Raw genomic sequence first — 15000 nt, 5'->3', positions numbered from 1 at the left:
ACCCCATCTGAGCTTCCTTTCTAGCTCTCCTCTCTCTCTCTCTCTCTCTCTCTCTCTCTCTCTCTCTCTCTCTCTTATGTATCTGTCAGTCTCTCTCTCTCTCTCTCTCTCTCTCTCTCTCTCTCTCTCCTCTCTCTCTCTCTCTCTCTCTCTCTCTCTCTCTCTCTCCTCTCTTCTCTCTCTCTCTCTCTCTCTCTCTCTCTCTCTCTCTCTCTCTCTCTCTCCTCTCTCTCTCTCTCTCTCTCTCTCTCTCTTTATCTTTCTCTCTCTCTCTTTCTTTCTTTCCTGAAAGGAACCAATCATATACCTTGAAAAAAAAGAAACGAAAAAATTCTACAACTGTAAACAACGTCTTTGAAGCACATATATATATTTTTTTCTCTCTCTCTCTTTTTGTAAATTCAGATATGAATGATTAAAGAATGAGTTTACGTAATGAACCTGAAGTAGTAAATGAGTACGTTTTTTTCTAAACACAATAAACTTAATTGCCAATGCAATGATGAGGGTAATATCAATTATTATAATGGTGATATTTCAAAATTGATGTGAAGACATAATATTAACATGATGCTATTGATTATGATGGTGATGATGATGATGATGGCAATGATAGTAGTGATAATGACAATAATAACTATGAAGATGATAACAGTGATACTGATAATGACAATGATGAAAACTAATGATAATTATAGTACTGAAAATAATGAAGATGATGATGATGATGATGATGATAATGTTCATTATTTTGATAATAATAACGATAATAACAGTGATGATGATGATGATGATAGCAATGATAATAATAATAATAATAATAATAATAATAATAATAATAATAATAATAAAACAATAATATATATACACACACAACAAATAACATAATACAAATATATATATATTTTATATATATATATATAATATATATATATATATATATATATATATATATATATATATATAGAGAGAACAAGAATAGAGAGAGAGAGAGAGAGAGAGAGAGAGAGAGAGAGAGAGACAGAGAGAGAGAGAGAGAGAGAGAGAGAGAGACGAGAGAGACAGAGAGAGACAGAGAGAGACAGAGACAGAGACAGAGACAGAGAGAGAGAGAGAGAGAGAGAGAGAGAGAGAGAGAGAGATAAACACCTATTCTGAGTGGGGAGTAATGCTAACGAGTGTGCATATCCCCATCCACCCTTTGTTTCCGCCTACAATGGCCTTTCATGGCGAGCCGCCAGGCAGGGCCTAAGACCATCTCTTGATTTTTACTTCTGATCGTTATGCTCAAGCCACGACTTCCTAGGTTGCCCCACAGGCTTCCTCCACCCGGGGTTATCTCGAACAGAAAGAACCTACCAGGCAGGATCGTTGTGAGGGAAGCGAGCCATATCGCCAGAGTTGGAGAAACAGGCGAGAAACAGGCCCTGTGCTAGTCTCACGGTGCAACCGTTGTTACTACTATCTATGCCCCATTATCCAACACAAGCACCAGTTACAGAAGGCACCAAAATGAGACTCCAAGGCGCAGCATAGCATCCAGGTGTCATTACTCGAGGGTAAAACTGGGAGTACCAGGGCCTTCAAGACACTAACTTGGTCCTTCTGCACAGGTACCGGCATCTCCAAATACACTTGTCGAGAGAATTCATGGTCTTTGCTGCCAGGCCAGTCCACCTATAGATCTCCTGGTCTGACAATCCAGAGTCATGAAGTGTGACTCTAATATCCTCGCCGCAAGAATATACCGACTGAACAGATTCTCCTAGCTGGCCCCTAAAGTCCATGATCTTGGTTTTGGTTCAGGAGACCTCTAGATCCAAGGGTTTTGTTTCATTGCTAATGCATCAAGAGCTGCCAATAGAGTTTCCAGAGACTCAGATAGAATAGCATCATTAGCAATTATTGCCCAGTGTTGATCCATAATGATTGGACAGTAAACTATGCCCTGTATCCAGTCCATGCAAGTTTGTACGAGAACACAGCCTTCCTCACTCCTGAGTTGACAGGAAGAAGCACGACAGAGCCCCGCCACACTTTACAGCATTTTCAGTACCACTATACAGGTTTATGGGGACGCGGTGGCCGAATGGTTAGAGCGTCGGACTCAAGACTGTCACGACGGTAATCTGAGTTCGAGGGTTCGAGTCACCGGCCGGCGCGTTGTTTCCCTTGGGCAAGGAACTTCACCTCGATTGCCTGCCTAGCCACTGGGTGGCCAAGTCAGTGCCGGGCAAATAGAGATGGTGACTCGGAAAAAAAAAAAAAAAAAAAAAAAAACCGGGCGGAAGGCAATGGCAAACCACCGCTCTAAATTGCCAAGAAAAATCATGGAAGCCCATGATCGCCAAGGCCGCGGTGACCGAATGGCTAGAGCATCGGACTCAAAACTGTCACGACGGCAATCCGAGTTCAAGGGTTCGAGTCACCGGTCGGCGCGTTGTTCCCTTGGGCAAGGAACTTCACCTCGATTGCCTACCTAGCCACTGGGGGCCAAGCCAGCCCAAGTCAGTGCTGGTCCCAAGCCCGGATAAGATAGAGAGAATGATTACCTTAAAAAAAAAAAAAAAAAAAAAAAAAAAAAAAAAAAAAAGGTAACACCGGCACTCTCCGTGGAAAGGAACTGGGGACCCTACCACGTACTCACTCCAAGAGCATCACAACATGAAAACTACAATTAAGTATCATGCTGTGACCACGGCGGCTCAGACATGAACCTACCGTTAAAAGAAGAAGATACAGGTTTGATATTAATCCAATAATCCATGATAGGATTCTACTCAGAACTCTCAGATGCACCGTATCAAATGTCTTGAGGTCGATGTAGGCTACAAGCAGCCCATGACTCGAAACGCCAGGATACAGTTTATTGTAGACTTACCTTGAGTGAATCCAAATTGCTCCTATTTTTCTGGTGACTCAGTAAGTGATCTCTGATACGTTTCAGAAGGATGAGGGAGATAATCTTGACTGGTATACCCGGTGATTACTGCAGCCCCACCGATCAACTTTCCCCTCCCAGAGAGGGATGGCCACACCTCTCAGCATGTCAGGGGGAATGATACCAGACTGCCAAATGGCAGCCAGGACAGCATGCAAACCTTGCATTATATGTCCACTAACATGCCTCAGGGATGCCGCAAATACCCCTCAACTTGGAGATTGCTATCATAACTTAAGTTAGGGAAGGTGGTTCCTCAGCCCAACTTCCCGATGCCCCAACACGATCTGAGATAATCCAGTCATCTACTAAGCTGACCGTGAGTGAGGAGGGCTTGGAATTTAGCTTTCTCAGGGTTTGGTAGGCAGGACAAAGTCAGTTTACTAAAAAATGGCCCTTGCCCTCCTTTGAAAGAGTCCTGATAAACTTTTCCTTTTTCCCTTCGTAGCAGCGACCGAGTCCTGCGCTTCAGGGAGAGATACAAGTCCTGTTCCTTGTCAGAATACATATACATGAAAAAAATGTTATTATTGCTATTATTATTATTATGATGATAGATAGATAGATACATAGATAGATAGATAGATAGATAGATAGATAGAGAGAGAGAGAGAGAGAGAGAGAGAGAGAGGGGGGGGGGAGAGAGAGAGAGAGAGAGAGAGAGAGAGAGAGAGAGAGAGAGAGAGAGAGAGAGAGAGAGAGGGGGGGGGGGGGAGAGAGAGAGAGAGAGAGAGAGAGAGAGAGAGAGAGAGAGAGAGAGAGAGAGAGAGAGAGAGAGAGAGAGAGAGACATACATACACACATGTATGTATGTATGTAGAAAAGAGTTTGCTGTGCTTTGCTAATGTGAATTTGTGATGGTCATTGCGGCCTAAAGTGTATAGTAGAGTTAACAGTCAGAGAAATAAAAAATGTGAATAATTCACAACAGTCATCTGAAAATTATGACATTTGAACAACAGAGCGGGAATAGCGCATTTTATTATGAATCAAAGGGGACCGACGTTATAAAACATTCTTATATGACATTTGACGATTAATTCACGATCCATTCAACAATGTCTGTGTTAGGCACAGTAAAGAGAGACTGCCGACTCACGTAATCTTCATTAACGTAATATAACGTAATACTTCATTATTATCCATATTAGTAGTATTTATGTCATTATCATATTAATTATGAGTATCATACTGACTTCTTTATGATCATTATATTTATCCTTAGATAATGCTTTGTTTACATTTGTCACGTGGTTCATCAGCTGTTTTTTGTTTACATACCGACTCGCATACTGTTGCGTTTACGCTGAAGGTGAAATATCTGTCTTTTCTTGCTTTTTGTTGTTATTGGAGGTTTTATCCATTTCATTATGTCATTTCAGTGATCACGTTACAGTAGAAGGTACAAAGTGCTCTGTGTGTGTGTGTGTGTGTGTGTGTGTGTGTGTGTGTGTGTGTGTGTGTGTGTGTGTGTGTGTGTGTGTGTGTGTGTGTGTGTGTGTGTGTGTGTGTTTGTGTGTGTGTTTGTGTGGGTGTGTGTGTGTGTGTGGTCGCATGCGGCATGCGGGTGGTGCGTGCTGCATGCGTGCGTGTGTGTGTGTGCGCATGCGGCATGCGTGCGGCATGCGTGCGTGCGTGTGTGTGTGTGTGTGTGTGTGTGTGTGTGTGTGTGGGGCCCGTGCACGCGCACGTGCGCATGCATGCTATGTTGAAAATTATTTGTTTTTTTATTCCATACCTATAACCATACCAATTATTCAGTCAGTGTGCTAACCCTTTTCCGAGGGATAGTATTCATAATGGCCCGGGCCCCTCTGCCAGGGGCTTATATTGTCGCCCTAGCATGCGCGACCACTCATGCCAAATACCAGCATCCCTTGCCGTTTCTTCGTAATACTACGAAGAAATGTTGTATTTTCAGTTTTCATTATTTTCAAAAGTCTCTACTTGCCATATTTTCTGATAAATCAAGACTGAAGGGTATTTTTTGTTGTTATATAGACTCCATAGTTGATCATTATTCAGGTCTGTAGTCTGAATAAAATAAGCAGTGTGTGGTATCACGGAGTTGAAATCGTCGGTTTGTTGCATTCTTTTTTTTTTTTTTTTTGCATAGTAAAAATGAGAAAGTGTTAAAAATGACTTAATCACACTTTCAGTGGCAGAAAAATAATATATTGCCATGATTGTAACAAAAAAAAAAAAAAAAACTCATGGCATGTCCATACATACACCATGGCATGTACATACATGCCCCCGGCAGATAGTCCCGCCATGCCATGGCATGTGTGTACATGCCACCCATCAGCAAAGGGTTAAACATCTAGTTTCAAGTGTATATACTTGTGTTTTGTAACAGAGAATTAAACATATGAATTAGTTTCATGCTTATATTAATATTTTTCATTCCATTACGTTTTTTTTTTTTTTTTTTTTAAGTACAGGTTCAGGTTAATACCCTCTGGTCCTGTTACAAGTATAAGTAAAGTTTTGACAAGCCATCTTTAAAATGGAAAATAATATATGCAAATGATAGAGCAAATAAATCTAAGAAACTTATCTTCTAAATACTTCCGTAGCAACTCAAAGTTGGTTTCAAAAGTCAGAGGCTGGTTGAAACTTGAAATTTACCGTTACATCCTCATAGACAAATATAATAGTTGATTTGACTGGTAGTATAATACGTTAGGTTAAGTTTGACTGAAAGATTAGGTGAACGTTGAATATTGTTGATTATTAGACATTGGGTAGTGACAGATCAGGTTGTGTGAATGCACTAATCATCATGTTCAACATAACCTTCATTGATATTATCATTGGAAAACATTTTCTCACACTACTTCCTTGGGCTTAAGAAATGTATTTTTCATGAAAGCACATGAAAAACATTTCAGTCATTTTACCTATGAGACTGTGTGTGTGATTGACCAATAATACCCTGATTCCTAAGGATTGTAAGAATATTAAACTGTAATTTAACCTAACCTAACCCAACCCAACCCAACCCAACCCAACCCAACCCAACCCAACCCAACCCAACCCAACCCAACCCAACCCAACCCAACCCAACCCAACCCAACCCAACCCAACCCAACCCAACCCAACCCAGCATTTCCCAGCCCAACCCCAAAATACCCCCACCAATTTGCTTGACTCTTTTTCCAGATCTCTATTATTTTGTTGTATTCCCAAAGTGTGGGCTCTGCCATGGGACCCCAGTACCTGCCTCTTTTCCATTAGATAAAAATGCCTTCATTAATTTGAAGAGCAGGAATTATGAGACTGTTAGGTGTCCTGAGATGAGACATAAGACATAAGCCTAGTAGTATATTGGTTCACATTAATGGACTTGAAGAGATCATGATGTAATCAGTGGCATTGTTAGACATTTAAAGGCCTAGGAAGCTAGGTCCCTTGATTTTAAGTTTGATGTAAATATATATGTTCCAAAATAACATTTATTTGCATATTTTAACCTGAATGTTTATGGTTGTAGAAAACATTTAGATTTAAAAAGAATTAACAAAAATGAATTATACATCTTTCTGATTGATATTATTAGAAAATGCATCTCTTTGTTGTAATGTTTGTTTAAAGAAACTTGGTTCCTTAGCCTACTCAGTGTGGTATAGGAAAGGCATATATCAGTTTAGGAAGAATTAAATAGCTATTTCTGAAATATGAATATTATTTCAGTACATTTTTCAGTTAATGTTTTAGTATTTTGCTAATGAAGGTATATGTTTTTATTATTATTTGTTAGTATTGTTACTTTGTCTAGTGCATTTTTCATCATTTATTGTTATTATTATCATTATCATTCCTATTGCAATGAATTTTACTAGCATCATCACTATTAGTATTAGAAGCAATAGTAGTACAGTTGCCTCAAGAAATTCCCTTATCTCTGGTGTTACCTTTTGTCAAGATGCACAATTTCAGTAGTTGTGTAATTTTCTGTGAATAGTTGGGTGTTTGTACTTTAATGATAGATGTGAGTGGTGGCAGGCAGGCAATATTATGTAAAAATCAGAATGATAGAAACATCAAAACATTGAATAAAGGAACTTTTGGGGGTTACTGTACTGTTAGCATTAGTAAGAGTAGTTTTATTGATTTTTATCTATCTTAAATCCTTTTTTTTTCTTCTTCTTTGTGTAGTTAGTTGTGTTATACTATAGTACAAATCATAGGTCTTTTTTGCTAGTTTGGGTAATTGAACCAAATATATATGGATTTTTTCAACACAACTGTAATACTATATGGATTTATTAGATGATAATTTTTAATGAAATTAAGTTCAATTTATCTCATTTCTACACCTTTACCTTTCTTTATCTTTTAAAAGATGTTTAGAACAAAGGCTCAGATGCACAAGAATAAAAGATTTTCTAAATCATGATTTTACAACAGAAGTTCAGAATGCATCTTTAGATAATGTCCTTTCCTTTACTGCAGAATGGAGTTTGCAGGGTGGGATGACGACCTCTTTGAGGTGGAGCGTGAGCGAGCCAAAGCAGATGAGGAGTATTCTGCTCGCTTTTGTGACGATTGTTGGTTCATGGATGTGGGACCAGAGGAACTTGTGTCGCAGGAGGATACCTTGAGTGTACAGAAATATATTGCTGAATATCTTTTTTTAAGAAAAGATTATGATTCGGCTATTCTCAAGTACAATGAAATTTTATCTGACATCCCTGCTAGCAATATAGCAACTAAAAGAGAATGTTGTGAAGGCATTGCCAGGAGCCATTTAAAAAAAGGAACACCCAAGGATGCAATTGAATATGCAGAGAAATTGCATACAACATCAAAAACAATGGAACAAGCAACTGTAAGTTGTTCTCTGTTAGCAGATGTAAACCTAGCAGCAGGAGAATACAAAGATGCTCTTTTAGCAGCACAAACACTAGTAACTCTTCACTCGTTTAACAGTGATGCCTGGTTGAAGCTGGCTTGTGTATATGCGGCTCTTTACAATATTGCCATTCCAAATGTACAAGATCTCATGCAATTTTCTGCTTCAGCTAAGGCTAGGGTAGAAAACACAGACAGTGGTTTAGAAACTTGTGATAATTCAGATGATGAAATTCTGATGCTAGGGGAGACGTTGTTGAGTTTGACCAATGAAGATGATCAAGATATTTCTACAATGGGGGACATTGATGTGGCAGTGCAATTTGTTGCAGCCTCTCTCCTGAGGTCCTTTGTTCTTCTGAAGAAAACGGTAGGAACAGCTGTTGGTTTTGCTGCTGGATTTAGTGTGTTGTATCAGAAGAAAATTCTCAAAGATTTGAACATGTTGATGCATATAGATGCACTGCAACATCTGCGACAACAAGTTTTGAAAAGTGGAGACATAATGGAGAAAATGAGCATTCCATCACAGGAAGTGACAGACTTTGTGGACAGAGGGAGTTCCAAATTCAAGTCAGAAGAGGATGAGAGTTGCTTTGAGGGAATATCACAGCAGAACTTTGAAAGTCGATGGTTTAGTTGGATTTGCTAAAAAAAACAAAAAAACATCAGCCTCAGTGTGACAAAAGAAAAAGACTGAGAGAAAGAAAGAAAGAAAGAAAAAAGAAGGAAGGGAATATATGTCATTTAGATTTAATGCAGTAATTAGATTGAAAATTAAAATTAAAGTATGACATTTTACTTGTATTTTCAATTTTTCCACTACCATAGTTGAAACTCTGATTATATATGACATCTTCAGTAGCCAGCTATTTCCTTCTGTTATAAAAAAAATACTGATTTAAATGCATTACAATTTGCATGTTATTCTATTATTGTTGTTTCTTAATTTATTATGATTTATTTAGAAGTAAATATTGATTTCCTCATTCCTCTCTTTTAGTAAATATATTAAGGCATAATTATTGATGAACAAGTAAAAGGTATGATTAAGAACAAATTACTCTTCAAATCAAGATGGTTAACCAGTGTCTTGATTCCAAGTACTCCAATACATTACGTAGATTTCTTACCCACAAGTCAGATAATTCATCTTCAGTTACAGGTTTCATAGGGGCTTAGTCAGTCATTAGCTGAGGCCTTAGGTGAAGAATTAAGATAATGTTTTAAACTTTATATATAGTGTCCAGTGACATGAAATGTCTTTGGATGTAGTGCCTTAATAAATGAAAACTTTACTGGAAATAGTGCCTGTTTAGATGAAAGCTTTATTGGATATAGTGCCCAGTTTGATGAAACCTTTATTGGATATATTGCCCAATTGGATGAAACCTTCAATGGATATAATGCCCATCTAGATGAAAACTAAGGATATAGTGCCCAGTTAGATGAAACCTTTATTAGATATAGTGCTAGATGAAAACTTCATTGGATACAGTGCCCATCTAGATGAAACATTTATTGGATATAGTGCCCAATTAGAAACTAAACTGGTTAAAGTGCCCAGTTGGTAATGGTAATACAGTAAGAATTGATAGTTGTGGAAGTAGAAGAATCCTGAGAATGAAATGAGGGAACAGGGGAAGGTGGTGAAATATCAGGAAGTGTCAGGAGGTGAGGGATCCACAGAGGGACATTGTGACATAAGGGAGTCAGGTGAGCATTAGGTGGGGGTGGTAAGGATAGTGGGTAAGGAAGAGGGAATGGCAATACAGATGGAGGAGAGGATGGCATGTTTCTTGAGTGAATGGGAGGAAGAGGGGTAGGGGGCACTTGAGGAGGACGAGGATGGATATTGACAGATACTTTAAATGTAGAGCGAATAAAGGGATTAGAGTGGATGAGGGAGTGGATTACTCTTGAGTCATGTTTGTGAACTTTTGGATGTCTTCAAATGTTTCTGGAAGGGAGTTATTTTAAGTGGAGGAGAAGAGCGAATAGATGTTCGAGGAATAGAGGAAGAGGTGGGTGTGGGAGAGGATAGGGTGGAACATTTAGATTGTTTGGTGCGACAGGTAGAGTGAGAAGGAGGGGGAGGGGAAGGCACTGAGGAAGTAGTAGAGATTGTTGTATCTGGATTTAGAGTGGAAATGGAATTCAACTGGGGAGAAAGGTAGTAGAGATAGGTTGATATGGGGTAGAAAGAAGTGATACTAGGGGAGATGCTGAGACTTCTTGAGAAGATGGGAGGGGAGCAGAGCAAAGTACAGTTTTGGAATAGGTAGAAAGAGAAAACCTCGTTGGCATGCTTCTTATCTGGCCTCACGTAGAATGAGGCCTAGTTTGAATCTGAGAACTTTCACCTCATATTCGAGCTTTTAGGCAGGGCAGCTCCCATAAAATACATTATGGGAGCCACCACAATTGGCACACGTGCGTAATTGAGCAGAGCAATTTGAACAATCATGATTAGTTGGGCACATAGAGGGCAGTGGGCTGTGGAGTGAAAGTGAAAGGACCGGTCAGACTGTGAAAACGACTTGCTCACATGCCTCATCGACTATGATGCAGTGGCAGTCAAGTGCTACACTATTCCTCTCATAGTCGATGAGGCATGTGAGGAAGTCGTTTTCACAGTTGTTGCAGACAGGACAATCAATCGGAGAGATGGAAACAGTTCTGGTACAAGCATTAAGGGAGGAGTGAGGTTGGGCAGGAATAGGTTTGCCCTTGAGGTCAGTTAGGGTAGATAGTGCACAACTGTGACAAGGCGTGACCAATCAGAATGACTGCGAAAGGAAACTTTGCCTACCTGTTTTTGAAGACATTGTTGGAAGAAAAGGGTATTGTCAGAGTACAGGGTCATAGGGGGAATTGCAAAGAATTGACCCCATTTGGCTGTGCCCAAAAGGCTACTCAAGAGGTGGAAGCAGTAGAAGAACAAGGGCGGGAGGAAGATGGGGTGGTATAGAGAGAGGTAGTATTGTTCGGAGGAGGACAATAAGGATGAAGAGTAGTAATAAGGGGGTGGAGGTAAAAACTATGAAGACTTTGCAGTAGAAGATGGAGTGGAGGATGTTGGGAGAGGAAGGAGTGTATTCTGAAAGATGAGAAATGACCTGGGTGGATAATTTGGATGCTCTTTTAGCAGCACAAACACTAGTAACTCTTCACTCGTTTAACAGTGATGCCTGGTTGAAGCTGGCTTGTGTATATGCGGCTCTTTACAATATTGCCATTCCAAATGTACAAGATCTCATGCAATTTTCTGCTTCAGCTAAGGCTAGGGTAGAAAACACAGACAGTGGTTTAGAAACTTGTGATAATTCAGATGATGAAATTCTGATGCTAGGGGAGACGTTGTTGAGTTTGACCAATGAAGATGATCAAGATATTTCTACAATGGGGGACATTGATGTGGCAGTGCAATTTGTTGCAGCCTCTCTCCTGAGGTCCTTTGTTCTTCTGAAGAAAACGGTAGGAACAGCTGTTGGTTTTGCTGCTGGATTTAGTGTGTTGTATCAGAAGAAAATTCTCAAAGATTTGAACATGTTGATGCATATAGATGCACTGCAACATCTGCGACAACAAGTTTTGAAAAGTGGAGACATAATGGAGAAAATGAGCATTCCATCACAGGAAGTGACAGACTTTGTGGACAGAGGGAGTTCCAAATTCAAGTCAGAAGAGGATGAGAGTTGCTTTGAGGGAATATCACAGCAGAACTTTGAAAGTCGATGGTTTAGTTGGATTTGCTAAAAAAAACAAAAAAACATCAGCCTCAGTGTGACAAAAGAAAAAGACTGAGAGAAAGAAAGAAAGAAAGAAAAAAGAAGGAAGGGAATATATGTCATTTAGATTTAATGCAGTAATTAGATTGAAAATTAAAATTAAAGTATGACATTTTACTTGTATTTTCAATTTTTCCACTACCATAGTTGAAACTCTGTTTATATATGACATCTTCAGTAGCCAGCTATTTCCTTCTGTTATAAAAAAAAATACTGATTTAAATGCATTACAATTTGCATGTTATTCTATTATTGTTGTTTCTTAATTTATTATGATTTATTTAGAAGTAAATATTGATTTCCTCATTCCTCTCTTTTAGTAAATATATTAAGGCATAATTATTGATGAACAAGTAAAAGGTATGATTAAGAACAAATTACTCTTCAAATCAAGATGGTTAACCAGTGTCTTGATTCCAAGTACTCCAATACATTACGTAGATTTCTTACCCACAAGTCAGATAATTCATCTTCAGTTACAGGTTTCATAGGGGCTTAGCCAGTCATTAGCTGAGGCCTTAGGTGAAGACATTATTAGAGATAATGCTTATTCAAACAGAGATTTATATATAGTGTCCAGTGACATGAAAATGTCTTTGGATGTAGTGCCTTAATAAATGAAAACTTTACTGGAAATAGTGCCTGTTTAGATGAAAGCTTTATTGGATATAGTGCCCAGTTTGATGAAACCTTTATTGGATATATTGCCCAATTGGATGAAACCTTCAATGGATATAATGCCCATCTAGATGAAAACTAAGGATATAGTGCCCAGTTAGATGAAACCTTTATTAGATATAGTGCTAGATGAAAACTTCATTGGATACAGTGCCCATCTAGATGAAACATTTATTGGATATAGTGCCCAATTAGAAACTAAACTGGTTAAAGTGCCCAGTTGGTAATGGTAATACAGTAAGAATTGATAGTTGTGGAAGTAGAAGAATCCTGAGAATGAAATGAGGGAACAGGGGAAGGTGGTGAAATATCAGGAAGTGTCAGGAGGTGAGGGATCCACAGAGGGACATTGTGACATAAGGGAGTCAGGTGAGCATTAGGTGGGGGTGGTAAGGATAGTGGGTAAGGAAGAGGGAATGGCAATACAGATGGAGGAGAGGATGGCATGTTTCTTGAGTGAATGGGAGGAAGAGGGGTAGGGGGCACTTGAGGAGGACGAGGATGGATATTGACAGATACTTTAAATGTAGAGCGAATAAAGGGATTAGAGTGGATGAGGGAGTGGATTACTCTTGAGTCATGTTTGTGAACTTTTGGATGTCTTCAAATGTTTCTGGAAGGGAGTTATTTTAAGTGGAGGAGAAGAGCGAATAGATGTTCGAGGAATAGAGGAAGAGGTGGGTGTGGGAGAGGATAGGGTGGAACATTTAGATTGTTTGGTGCGACAGGTAGAGTGAGAAGGAGGGGGAGGGGAAGGCACTGAGGAAGTAGTAGAGATTGTTGTATCTGGATTTAGAGTGGAAATGGAATTCAACTGGGGAGAAAGGTAGTAGAGATAGGTTGATATGGGGTAGAAAGAAGTGATACTAGGGGAGATGCTGAGACTTCTTGAGAAGATGGGAGGGGAGCAGAGCAAAGTACAGTTTTGGAATAGGTAGAAAGAGAAAACCTCGTTGGCATGCTTCTTATCTGGCCTCACGTAGAATGAGGCCTAGTTTGAATCTGAGAACTTTCACCTCATATTCGAGCTTTTAGGCAGGGCAGCTCCCATAAAATACATTATGGGAGCCACCACAATTGGCACACGTGCGTAATTGAGCAGAGCAATTTGAACAATCATGATTAGTTGGGCACATAGAGGGCAGTGGGCTGTGGAGTGAAAGTGAAAGGACCGGTCAGACTGTGAAAACGACTTGCTCACATGCCTCATCGACTATGATGCAGTGGCAGTCAAGTGCTACACTATTCCTCTCATAGTCGATGAGGCATGTGAGGAAGTCGTTTTCACAGTTGTTGCAGACAGGACAATCAGTCGGAGAGATGGAAACAGTTCTGGTACAAGCATTAAGGGAGGAGTGAGGTTGGGCAGGAATAGGTTTGCCCTTGAGGTCAGTTAGGGTAGATAGTGCACAACTGTGACAAGGCGTGACCAATCAGAATGACTGCGAAAGGAAACTTTGCCTACCTGTTTTTGAAGACATTGTTGGAAGAAAAGGGTATTGTCAGAGTACAGGGTCATAGGGGGAATTGCAAAGAATTGACCCCATTTGGCTGTGCCCAAAAGGTACTCAAGAGGTGGAAGCAGTAGAAGAACGAGGGCGGGAGGAAGATGGGGTGGTATAGAGAGAGGTAGTATTGTTCGGAGGAGGACAATAGGATGAAGAGTAGTAATAAGGGGGTGGAGGTAAAAACTATGAAGACTTTGCAGTAGAAGATGGAGTGGAGGATGTTGGGAGAGGAAGGAGTGTATTCTGAAAGGATGAGAAATGACCTGGGTGGATAATTTGGATAGGAATGACGGCAAACATTGAGGAGGGAGTATTAGCATCAGTCAGAGCCATGATCAAAGGAGAGGCAGGGGTCAGGAAACCAATGAAATAAAATTTAGACAGGCTAGTTGCTGAAGGGGCAAGCCTTACTGCCCCTAATAAGTGTAAAACATTCTCATTATTGGCCATGGTGAGCCTGAAATAAATGGGGTAAGGAAATGGTCTACCCCTCAAGTTCCCCAAGAGGGGCAAGAGCTAGACAATTAACCCTTTCCCAATGGGTAGTATTCATAGTGGCCCAGGCCTCGCTGCCAGGGGCTTATATCGTTGCTCTAGCATGCGCGACCACTCATGCCAAATACCAGCATCCCTTGCCGTTTCTTCATAATACTACGAGCATATGTTGTATTTTCAGTTTTCATTATTTTCTAGTCTTTATTTTCTGATAAATCGAGACTGAAGGATATTTTTGTTGTCATATAGACTCCATAGTTGATCATTATTCGGTCTATAGTCTGAATAAAATAAGCAGTTTGCAGTATCATGGAGTTAAAATCATCAGTTTGTGTGTATTATATTATTATATATTATATATTTTATTATATATATATATATATATATATTATTATATTTTATATTTTTTTTTTTTTTTTTTTTTTTTTTTTTTTTTTGCTAGTATAAATGAGGAAGTGTTAAAAACAACTTAATCACATTTTCAGTGGCAGAAAAATAATATTTTGCCATGATTGGAAAAAAAAAAAAAAACTCATGGCATGTCCATACATACACCATGGCATGTACTTACATGCCCCTGGCAGATAGTCCCGCCATGCCATGGCATATGCGTACATGCCACCCGTCGGCAAAGGGTTAATCAAGGGAATACCTTGCCCATGGCTCCTGGAGGCCATTCATCCTTTCAGCATGGCTCTTACACCTGAGGAAGTGGACAGAAGGGGATGAT

General features: G+C 39.6%; 1 protein-coding gene across 3 annotated transcripts; it reads left to right on the top strand.

Moving 5' to 3' along the window:
• The first annotated feature begins 4003 nt into the window (after positions 1–4003).
• On the top strand, positions 4004–11706 carry LOC119573108. Of its 3 annotated transcripts, XM_037920142.1 has the most exons (3): positions 4178–4253; positions 7400–7885; positions 10993–11706. In XM_037920142.1, the coding sequence occupies exons 2-3, from the start codon at positions 7401–7403 to the stop codon at positions 11555–11557; spliced, it is 1050 nt and encodes a 349-aa protein (XP_037776070.1). In that variant the 5' UTR covers positions 4178–4253; position 7400; the 3' UTR covers positions 11558–11706. The 3 variants fall into 3 exon arrangements, with proteins under 3 accessions (XP_037776068.1, XP_037776069.1, XP_037776070.1); XM_037920140.1 differs by lacking the exons at positions 4178–4253; positions 10993–11706 and adding an exon at positions 4004–4055 and having other exon boundaries at positions 7400–8599; XM_037920141.1 differs by lacking the exons at positions 4178–4253; positions 10993–11706 and adding an exon at positions 4042–4065 and having other exon boundaries at positions 7400–8599.
• The last annotated feature ends 3294 nt before the right edge of the window (positions 11707–15000 follow it).

The sequence above is a fragment of the Penaeus monodon genome, chromosome 5, assembly GCF_015228065.2.
Source record: "Penaeus monodon isolate SGIC_2016 chromosome 5, NSTDA_Pmon_1, whole genome shotgun sequence".
Lineage (NCBI taxonomy): Eukaryota > Metazoa > Arthropoda > Malacostraca > Decapoda > Penaeidae > Penaeus > Penaeus monodon.
The sequence above is the reverse complement of the archived record's forward strand: the minus strand, read 5'-3'. Positions and strand labels throughout refer to the sequence as shown.